Below are 11,559 nucleotides of genomic sequence, written 5' to 3' on the forward strand. Positions count from 1 at the left end.
CATTTAGTTCTGGTATCATAACAAACCTAACCGATAACGACCGAACTTGCATCAACTCAAGGCTCTAACGCCCGAGTGTCACTATTATACTAGGCGTTTACTAGATTAATTTTTCAGTTTAGTGCCGGTTCATTTTTTAGTTTTAATATGTTAATTTGGTGAGATCATTTTTGGGTTTAGTTTCGATACCTTAGCAAACCTCACCGACACACCCAAATTCACATCTATTCGCCACCATAACGTTTGAGTTTTACCGAACAAGTAAACAACATTTTAAATACGCTACTTAATCGATATCAACCAAATGCGTGTCACTCTTATGAATGATCATAACCTATTCGTGTGTGGATTCAGTGGCACAAAGTCAATCGATACCGATCGAAATCGTGTAAATTAAAAAAAAAACACAAAGTATGAAGCAACCAATAGTTGAAGGACACATATTAAACCCAAAATCAACAGATGCTGTCTGCTAATTGTTCCATAATTATCCCTTCGTTACCATCTCGTCGCGTCTCGTCGCGTCTCTTCTGATCTTCTGTTTTCTTCACAAATCCAATATACATATACATACACAATTACATATAAACCCACACGCACACACACAAACACAAACACAAACACAAACACAAACACAAACATCATCTATTATATCTACATACCAGATAACAACAACAACCGTCTCAATTTCAATTTTATCAAATACCCATAAACCCTACAATACTTTCACTAAATTATCAATATCCATGTGTTCAATTTCAGTTTAGAAGCCTCAATTGGTGAGAATCTTGAGTGATAAATACAAATACAAGAATTGTGTGTAATGGGCGATCTGGGTATGGAAGAGGATCGCCCGAATATTATGCCGTCGTTTGCTGGGCCGTTGTCTAACCCGGATCCGAATACGATTCGGGTCGAGACGTGGGGGTTGGCGGAAGACCCGGCCCGGGAGGTGTTGAATTGTATATACCCGACTTTGGATTCTGAAGAGAAGAGGAAAGATGTGATTGAATATGTGCAGAAGCTTATCAGATTCAATCTCAGATTAGAGGTTATAACTGTCATTTTTCACAGTTTCTGGTTTTCTTGGTTATGGGGTTTTGTTGAATTTAGGGCAAACTAGTCATTTTCATATTCATGTGGTTCTTGTTTGATGATATGCATAAGTTATGAAGATGATGATGGTTTTAGGGCAAAACAGTCATTTTTATATTCATGTTCTGCGTGTTTGATGATTTAGGGCAAAACAGTCATTTTCAATTTCATATTGTTCTTGCTTGATGATATGCATACATTATGATGATGATTTTAGGGCAAAACAGTCATATTCATATATTTTGTGTTTGATTGTGCATAAGTTATGATGATGATTTTTATTGAATTGGTATATATCCTGTTGCAGGTGTTTCCGTATGGTTCGGTTCCGTTAAAGACTTATCTTCCTGATGGAGACATTGATCTAACGGTTCTTAGTACTCCTAATTTGGATTATGTTTTGCCTCGTGAAGTTCTTCGTGTTCTTCAGGAGGAAGAGAAGTATGGAAATAGTGAATTCGAGTTAAAGGACACACAATTCATCGACGCTGAGGTTAGTATTATCATCATTACAGTACTGCAAATTATGATGTTCTAGATGTATATTAATTATGAAGTTTAGGCAACTATCCTCGTTTGCTGATATTATTAGTTTTTGTCTTTTTGTGCGGTAGGTGAAGCTCGTGAAATGTCTTGTTCAAGATATCGTCATCGATATCTCGTTTAATCAGTTAGGTGGACTTTGTACACTATGTTTTCTTGAACAAGTAAGATGTACATCTTTATGTCAATAAGTAAAGTTGTTAATGTTACGGATTGACTAAAGTATTCATTTTATTAGTTGTTATTCATTCATCTGTTCGTACATTGATGACAGGTGGACCGTCTTGCTGGCAAAGACCATCTTTTCAAGCGCAGCATTATTCTCATAAAAGCATGGTGTTACTATGAAAGTCGAATACTCGGTGCTCATCATGGATTAATATCCACTTACGCATTGGAAACATTAGTTCTTTACATATTCCATGTTTACCATGCGTCTTTAAATGGCCCGTTAGAGGTAACATATCTTCATTTTAGCGCACACAAAATCATAGTTTTAGTTATCAAATGATGATCCTTTTTTGCTCCGTTTTTAGGTTCTCTACAGATTTTTGGATTATTATGCCAAGTTTGACTGGGATAACTATTGTGTCAGTTTGGATGGCCCGGTTTGCAAATCTTCCCTGCCTCGATTAACAGGTAAGAAAAATGTAAACGGGCTGATTTTGACCCGTTAATATGGAAACGGGCCAGACATTTAAGAAGCTGACCATAACTCATCCTGTCCATTTTGCCACCAAAAGATTATAGAAACATGATAGAGTTGGCTTTTATGACCCAGTGACATTTTAATTTGTCAATTTTGGGGTGTTTTAATCTCAAATGGGTCAAATTGATCAATTAAAAACTTTAGTTAAAATAGGAACGGGTGAAACTGGTTCTAGTTGGCCATAGTATATTTTTAATACAGACACTCAATTTAGATTAATCTTGGAATATTATTGCTTTTGTTGGTCAGAACTAACACAGTGTATTCAATCGAAATATAAAAGTGGTTAAAAACTTAAAACACGTGTTTTTGTAATCTTAGTTAATACATTAATGACTCATTCATGAAAAGGTTGTAGAAACATTCTAGAAGTAATAATTTTAATTCCAGTAACTTATGAGTTGGCCAAGCTGGGGTATTGTTTTAACCTAAAACGGGTCAAATTTGTTAATAAATTATTTTAGCTAAAAGGGGAATGGGTCAACTTGGTTCTAAGTTGACCAATGTCTATTTTAGTATAGACTAACCTCCTAACTAATTTTTGATTAATCTTGGAATTTTATAGTTTATAGTTTTTGTAGTTCAGTATTCAATAGGAAAATTAAAAAATGGTCAAAAGATAAGTTTTTTTTTTTAATTTTATTATTATTAATACATTAACTATGCAGTGGAAAAGCATGAAAATCAAGGAACCGATGTGTTACTGGGTGCTGAATTTAGGAAAAATTGTATGGATATGTTCATAGTGCCTTCTAAGGGAACCGAGTCTGATCTTCGGGCTTTTAACCTCAAGAATCTGAATATTATTGACCCGTTGAAAGAAAACAACAATCTTGGACGAAGTGTTCACAAAGGTATTAATTTCTTTAATCTGTAAGTTTAATAAATAATTATAAATAAGTTTTCCTTTTCCAAATATACTCTTTTTTGCAATTTTGTAGGAAATTATTTCCGGATACGGAGTGCATTCAGATATGGGGCCCGCAGACTTGGTAAAATCCTGCAACAACCAAACAACATTAAAGATGATATCAAGATGTTCTTTAGAAACACCTTACAAAGACATCAACCTAAATGCGGGCCCGATTCCAACTTAATCTTTGCTGCTAATGGGTTTGGAACGTTGTCCATTTCGTCACGTAGTGAACCCTATTATGAGGATGATATGTTGTCAAGATTCTCAAATGGTGATCTTGATGACTATGTAACTGACCATAATACCACTCCATTGACTGAGTCAAACCTAGAACGCGAACCCGTTGATAAGAAAACAGGTCTTGAAATTTTGATGGAAAATGGAAGGTCTGAATTAGTGGATGGAGATACAATTTGCTTGTGTATTAATAAGGGAAATAACTACATGTCATCTGATGGTACTTTGGAAACTGAAATATTGAACCCTTTTTCCGATTTAACGGGTGATTATGATGCTCACATAAGGAGTTTGTTATACGGTCAAGGGTGTCATGGTTATGCATTGTCCACGAATATGGTTCGGACTAGCCCGAGCCCGCCTACTTCACCTTATGGAAATAGGAGCTCGTGGGACCCATCTGCAGCTGCTCAGTCATGGCCCGGCCCCTTTCAACAGAATTTGAGTTCTAAAGTGAGAGCAAATGGTGTAGTGACGGGACACCACAAGCATGCTAACGGGTCTCATCGCAACTCGGGTAATGGTGCAGCGCGTGGAACTGGGCCTTATATTCCTGTAATGGTATGTTTTTTTTACTCACTTTCTGTGCTACATTTAGAGGTGACAAAATGGTCGGGTTGGGTAGCAGGTTAAAACAAGTTTGGGTCAAAACAGGTAATTTTGTAGTATGGGTCAAAACGGTAGTTTAGACTATGTAGTTTGGATCAAAAGAGTTGTTTTGTAGTATGGGTCAACACAGATTATTTTGTACTAAGGGTCGAAACGGCTAATTTTGTAAGTAATTCTGGTGATTTTGTAGTACCAGTCAACACGGGTAGTTTTGTAGTTCACATCAAAATGGGTATTTCTGTAGTACGAGTCAAATCGGTTAGTTTTGTAGTTCGGGTCAAAGCTCAAAATGGGTATTTCTGTAGTACCAGTCAAAGGGGATGGTTTTGTAGTTCGGGTCCATGGTTCTAAAGATTGCGTCTAGACGTTGATTAATCGCTAGTCGGTATCCCCATCGACTCACCGCTGATTAATCACTATTTGGTCAAAATTGAAATTTTATATATAATTGAATATTTGAAAATTTACATATAAAATTTCAATACCGGTCGGCAGAGCCTAGCGGGTTATACATGACAGTTGGGGTCAAAACAGTATTTTGTAGTACAGGTCAAAACGGGTAGTTTTTTAGTACATGTCAAAGCAGGTTATTTTGCTGTACGAATAATTTTGTAGTACGGGCCAAAAAGCGCTATTTTGTAGTACGGGTCAAAAGGGTTATGTCGTCCTACTGGTCAAAAATGGGTCAACCTGAAACGCTTTATGTGTCTTCTCAATTATGAAAATAGTAAATGTCTAAAATAATTGAAGAAAGATATGGTAAGAGTCTGACATACATGCGATGTTATGTTTCATCAATCTAATGAATAACATGTTTGCAGAGCTCCAATACATGCGAGGATAGAGTGCCACCTACAAGGAACAGAGGAAGGAACCGTGGACCACAGGTCTCTAATGGTCATCAATATCGAGCCCGGGTTCCTTCTAGTGAACCAAAATCGGTCCTCGAATCAAACCATGGAACCCAAAGCCAGCTTGAATGGTCCCCACGACAAGCCCGTGCCAATGGTAATGCATCAAACCAAACCCACCAGGTCAACGGGTTTTCAAACCAATCAAGGAGACTTGAATTTGGATCTTTTCGGGGTATGACCGAGAACGAGAACCCGTCTAATGCAGCAGAGGCACCTCCACCTCATGTGCAAAGCCCAAAAGGAAATCATGCATATGGCAGAAAACAGGGGAGGTAATTGTAATTTTGAATTTTCTGCTTTTTTATCTTCTTTTCATGTGTCCTTTTTACATTAAGTTGATAAAAATGGGTAGTTCAAGGTAAAGGGTAAAAATTATTGTCAAAACTAGGGGTGCACATGGGTCGGTTTTGGGCTCAAACCGAATTATGATTTTCGAGTTCTGAAAACTGTTTGGTTTCGCTTTTTCAGTTTGGGTTTGGTTTGGGTATCATTTGGGAGTGAAATTTATGTGTAAAAGGAAATTGGTCTATAAAAATGAATTTTTGTCTAAATCTTTTTGTTAATTATAAGTACTATTAGAATTGCAATTTTGGGATTTGTGTCCATAATTGTTTTTATTTTATTAATTGCTTGTTTTTGTTTTTATTAATTGCTTTGTTTTTGTATTGTTTTTATTAATTGTTTTTTATTGTTTTCTTTTTTATTTTTATTAATTGTTTTCTTTCTTGTTTTCTTTTAGTGCCGGTACCTTAACGAACCGGATTGATACCGATCGAATGACTTGAAACCGGTTTAGAGCTTGTTTTTTTAATTTTTTGGTTAGTTTTTTAATTTAACTCGGTTATATTATTTTATGCATCTCATATATTTGACTAACCAATTTAGGTTTTCGCCTTTTATTTTGAACATATTACGAATATACTTTTTGGGTTATCTCTTTCATTAGTTATAGCGAGTGCACCGAAACCGAAAGAATTCCCGCCTGCTGCAACGCATGGGTTTTATGCAACTTGTTAATGATTAATTGATTAATATACATTTGGACTTGAATATATAGGCTACAAGGTATATATCAAATTCTAAAAAATACTTAGCATTAAATATGTTAAAAAAAATTAATTTTCAGTTTTTTCAGCTTTAAGTAAACGCAAAACCGAAAATTGAATCGTTTGGAACTTTCTTTTTTAGGAAAACATAAAACCAGATTGTCAGTTTTTTCAATAAGGGATCGGTTTTTTCGGTTTGATGCACCCCTAGTCAAACACAGGTAAATTGTAATGTGGGTTGAAATGGGTCGGGCTAAGTTGGCCTGGTAACACTTGTTTGTCTATAAAATTCAAATACTGAATAGTTACTTAGTGTCAAATACGATTACCTTACAATAGTATTTCCGTAGTAATTAAATTATTTTCAGATTAAATAGATGCCAGATTGAGGATGGGTTGATTCTGAAGACTTTTGGGTAAATACTAATCAACATGTCAAATACAGTTACAAATTATGTTACGCAATAATAATTTACTTTTTACATTAAAAATCACACTTTGGTCAACTTTCAACCATGTTATCTCCTGTTTGACCCATGTATTTTTAAGTAACTTTCTTGGTTTGACTCGTTTAGTTTGTTTTTTGTGGGCGTTCAGGATCAAAGAGAATTCATTCCACCTCAAGAATGAAGAGGAATTTCCGCCACTGTCATCCTGAATTTCGTGATGAACGTGTACAAAAGAGCTAATCCGAAAAACAGGATGTAATCTTTAGATATAACCTACCTTAGGGATGGAAGGAGAATTAAACCTTTCTTTTTTGCTAGTTTTACTTGGGTGTTTGTTTCTCTATCGAACATATCTTTTTGGATTTTGGTTTGTTGTGATATTTTGTAGCGAAAGAAAACGTTTTAAACGGTTGAGAAGGTTAAGAAAAACAGGGATCTTTTGTTCAAATGATGTTTGCATATGATTTCTGGTGGCTTTTGATGTGTTTTCCTCAACTCATTTAACCATTTTTATTTCTGTTCTCATTTTTTTTATTTAGTTTTCAGTTTTTTTGAAACTCGGCTATGTAAATTTGGTGTAATCACATGGATCTTATGTATAAAAAAATTGTGCCTTTGTTTGGATATAAAAAGTTTGTCCTTTTTGCCGAACTTTTAGTCTCCTTCCAATATTCCGTCTCATGTGTTTTCCGGTTTCGTTGCCCTGAGGCCCCGCCATCACCCTTGGGTTCAGCCATCATGGCTTCTAATAGAGATGTTCAACGAAACCGGTTCCTGGAACCGAACCGGACCCGAACCGGTTCCTACCCGTTTTTTGTAGGAACCGGACCCTATCTGATTCAACCCGATGATCCGTGACCGGTTCTTGCATTTCTGAGTGGGGGCGGGTAGGAACCGGAACCGGTTCTGGAACCGAACCATCCGGAACCGGTTCTAGCCGTTGGATCGAATATAGCCGTTGGAAATCGTTTTTTTGGCCGTTTTTTGACCGTTGGGGTCAAAAATAGCCGTTTTTTGGCTCCCCCAAGCACCCCACTACTAGTATAAATAGGTATTTGGTGTCATGGGTTCATCACAACACTCAAAACGCAAACCCGAACGCAAAAAAATACAAAAAAACGCTATTACAACGTTTTGAGTTCTCTAATCTCTTGTTTTCTCTTCTTCTATATTCATATTTGTTGTTATGGCTGCCTCACAATCATCGGTTGGTCAAGGTTCCAACGCCGAACCAAGTTTCGTTCGTATTGTACCTCATAATCGTAATCAAGAGATTTGGTGCAATTGGGATTTGGTTGAATTGAGTGATGACCATTCATTGAAGGCTCGGTGCAAGTTTTGTGGGATTTATTTTTCATGTTATACAAATACGAATCGTAGTTTAGAATCCAAATCGCAAACGAAAAACGAAAAAAAAAAAAAATTTTACACTGTAACCGGTTGGAACCGGTTACGGTACAGGAACCGGGTTAGGAACCAGTAAGAACCGGTTAGATAGGTTAGGGGTCCGAGGGTGGGAGAACCGGTTCGAGCCTGGAACCGGTTTAAAAGGGGGTTTTGAATATAGGAACCGGTTAGGAACCGGTTCCGGTTCCTAGTCCCAAACCGTTTTGAACATGCCTAGCTTCTAATGTTGTCTAGAGTGCATTTGTTAAAAGGCTTGCTCAATCATGTTCACTGACTGTGTTTCATGTTGGGAAGTGGAGCTCTTACCAACATAGGCACCACCTCGTCCCCTACCTCTCGCCATTTTAGTTCGTTTTTTAAGATAAACCTAACCCCAAAAACACAGTACGTCAATACTCACACAACAGATGACAATCCAAAACATAATGATACCATTGTCTATCACTAGCTACTACCACAAAGTTATTATAATGGTTGTTCTTCTAATGACCTGCAAAACAGACACCGTGAGCTCGTCACTGAGAAGGGGGGGGGGGTACCTCCTTGTGACCACCCTCCGGCGTGAGAATCAGACTAGATTGCTCTTGAATATAAGTGTATATTCAGAGAAATAGCTAGAGAGAAGATATCAGATAATATATGAAGATATAAGATAATCATACCGTTCCAAGGTGTTGGAGTATTTATAGCCGAAGGTAGGTTTCCAAGCAGGTACAGCCGGCTGAATAGTATTCCTTTTCTACCAACTGTGGGCTACGCACGTGCCGTGCTGGTGGTTGGTGGGTAGGCAGCGGCTGATAGTGACATGGCCGGCTGTGTACTATTCCTTTTCCACCAACTGCAGGCTATGCACGTGCCACGACAAGGGTTGGTGAGTAGGCAACGGCTGATAGTGACATTAAGTACTAGAGCGTGCTGCTCGTCGTACTGTTGTCAGTGAGCTGTCGCAGCTTTGGTCAGATCTTTTGTCCATACCTTGGCAGGTATAGTACAAAGGGTCCTCCAGTAGCGTACGGACTGGCTCATTTGGGCGGGAGAATTCCCGGCTTTGGGCGGGAGTATTCCCGGCTTGCTCATTCCCTCTTCAGGTGACATTACTGAATTATTTGAGAGTTAGTGCCTTGTGCGTGTAGCCTTGCTGTGCGGGTAGCCTTCCCTGATGGCTAGTATCCGTAGCTGCGGGAACAGGCGGAGTACGTCACCATTGGGAGGCTTTTCCTGCGGGAACAACTTGCGTACTGCGCGTAAGGACGTCGCGTCTCTGAGCATGGTTGGTCATGCGGATCCAGTTGGTCTTTGCGCAGACGTCCCTCTTTAAGGTGTCTTGCGAGTTCAACTGCGCAGACGTCTCTCTTCGAGGTGAGTCTTGCGGGTCCAACTGCGCAGACGTCCCTGTTTAAGGTGAGTCTTGCGGGTCCAACCGCGCAGACGTCCCTGTTCAAGGTGAGTCTTGCGGGTCCAACTGGGCTCTGCTGGGACCTACCTCTTCAAGTCCCCCCAGTCCAATGTTCTTCTTATGAATTGTTAATAAGTGAGGTGAACTTTTGGACTTAAGCAAGGGGTTTTGAAAAGGGTTTAGTTTTAAGGTTTTCCATGGGGATTCTTCCCGCGGAAGTCCTAATGTCACGTGCAGAAATTCCCGACTTTTCTGCTTGATCTTTGGGTATGATGCGGGTAGGTCTGTAACCTCCTCGCAAGTTAGGAGTGTTGAGTTCCACTTGTGTAGATTCTCCAAGAGGTTTTGGTAGTTTTAAACATAGTGATCAATTATGTTAAACAACCAATTTCATCTTGGAGCTTCAAACAATCTAGTTCTCAACGTTCCCGCTATGCGGGGATGTTATTTCCGTTTCCGCAAGCATGGCCCAGAAGATCCTTCTTGGTTTCAATTCCCTGCGGAGTGCTAAGTATGTGAAGGGTTTTGCCTTGACACTGTACCCGCACTCGTCTTATAGTTACTTTACTTCCAAGGTATTCCTAGCGTCAATTCCCTGCAGGTGCTAAGTATGTGAAGGGTTTTGCCTTGACACTGTACCCGTACCCGTCTTATAGTTACTTTGTTGCCGAGGTATTCTTGGCTTCAATTCCCTGCAGGTGCTAAGTATGTGAAGGGTTTTGCCTTGACACTGTACCCGCACCTGTCTTATAGTTACTTGGTTGCCAAGGTAAGGGGGTAAAGTCCCGCTTATTTTTGAATCTTTTTGAAATTCGAAGAGTTGGTGAAAGGATAAGAACAGTCCAACTGTTGAAGGGACGTCAGCGTGGTCTGACGGTTTCTTCTGACAGTTTCAGGACGTGCATGAAGTTATGGCGACGTGACAGTATATGGTCATTCCAGACGCTTTTTCAGGCGCGTGGGCGCGAGTTTTCGGGCGCGTGGCCGCAAAGTTTACGGCGCGCGTCCTGTCGACAGTTGTTGCCAGCTTGCATATTCCACGTGTCATAGTTTCATTGCACCTGCGTTTTTCCGTCTCTCTCGCATTAAATTCATATGCATTCATTGCGATGAGTATATAAAGGGAGGAGAGGATGCATCTCAACTCACAGTTTCACTTCTTCTTCTAAGCGATTTCCGGCGAATACTCTAACTTTTGTCGAGCATTCTCCTGAAATCGTTCTTTCCATCTTCCAAAACATGTCTTCCATTCGTGATCCTGAGGCTATTGCCGAGGAGTCCGAAGTATACACCGAGAATTCGATGTCCGCGTCTGATAAGGATGATAAGAGTACTGCTGGCGAGTGCCAGTGTGCTCTTTCCGTCGACCTGTACCAGTACATCGTCAAGAAGTTCATGCTCGAGCCTTTCGAGCCTGAGTTTCCTGAGTCTCACCAGACGGTGTATGATGCCCCCAAGGGCAAGATAGGGGTGTATGCTGCATTCTTCGTCTATGGGAATCTGAGGTTCCCATTGACGAAGTTTGTGTACCTTGTTTTGGAGAGACACGGTATACACCTAACAGAGGTGCACCCGATGGCGATCGCAAAGGTTCGCCATTTTGAATGGGTGTGCCATATTCTGGGCGTTGAGCCCCGCGTCGACCGCCTGATGACCTTCTACTCTTAGAGGTGCATCCAGGGCTGGTATACCTTGGTCAATCGGATCAAGGGTTTGAAGATCTGCGCTACCGAGCGCAGTCTTCGTTCTTGGAAGCGGGAGTTTTTCTATGTCTCCGCTCGCGTCGTCCCCATTGCGATGACGTTCAAGAACGGGAGGGCGCTCCCTAGCCTTTACGCCTCCAATTACCAAGAGGCGGAATGGTTCGCCAAGATCTCCCAGATCCAGACTACGGTTTACCGCTTTGCGGAGTCTGGGATGGTGATGCTTGGGATGAGCCGGGTATGGAAGGATGCTGGGGCAGAGGCGCCACAGATTCCCATCGTCCTCGAATACGGTTTGAACTCTATCCCTTACGGTATGCTTCATATCTTTTTGCTGATTTTGGGTTTTTCTTCTAACTGCTTCTGTTTATTTTCAGAGGGGAACAATTTGCATTCGCTTCTGCAACCGCGTGAGAGCGGTGGTCCCGCTCGGCTGGGTACTCGTGCTCTCGACGAGAACGAGTTGCCCTTCTTGGAGCAAACGGCGGATCGGTTTGTGGAGGTCTACCCGCCGGGCCACGAGATTCTGAGCGCC

General features: G+C 40.3%; 1 protein-coding gene across 2 annotated transcripts; it reads left to right on the forward strand.

The window, feature by feature from the left end:
• Positions 1-673: 673 nt before the first annotated feature.
• On the forward strand, positions 674-6,965 carry LOC143593486 (uncharacterized). Of its 2 annotated transcripts, none has more exons than XM_077073105.1 (9): positions 674-1,051; positions 1,403-1,588; positions 1,710-1,802; positions 1,913-2,095; positions 2,175-2,277; positions 3,016-3,201; positions 3,289-4,061; positions 4,931-5,295; positions 6,667-6,965. In XM_077073105.1, the coding sequence occupies exons 1-9, from the start codon at positions 824-826 to the stop codon at positions 6,725-6,727; spliced, it is 2,178 nt and encodes a 725-aa protein (XP_076929220.1). In that variant the 5' UTR covers positions 674-823; the 3' UTR covers positions 6,728-6,965. The 2 variants fall into 2 exon arrangements, with proteins under 2 accessions (XP_076929220.1, XP_076929224.1); XM_077073109.1 differs by lacking the exon at positions 6,667-6,965 and adding an exon at positions 5,763-5,872.
• Positions 6,966-11,559: the final 4,594 nt, after the last annotated feature.

Source organism: Bidens hawaiensis, unplaced genomic scaffold (assembly GCF_021521415.1).
Source record: "Bidens hawaiensis isolate Kalapana, Puna unplaced genomic scaffold, B.hawaiensis_p1.1 tig00001685_1, whole genome shotgun sequence".
NCBI classification, from domain to species: Eukaryota; Viridiplantae; Streptophyta; class Magnoliopsida; order Asterales; family Asteraceae; genus Bidens; species Bidens hawaiensis.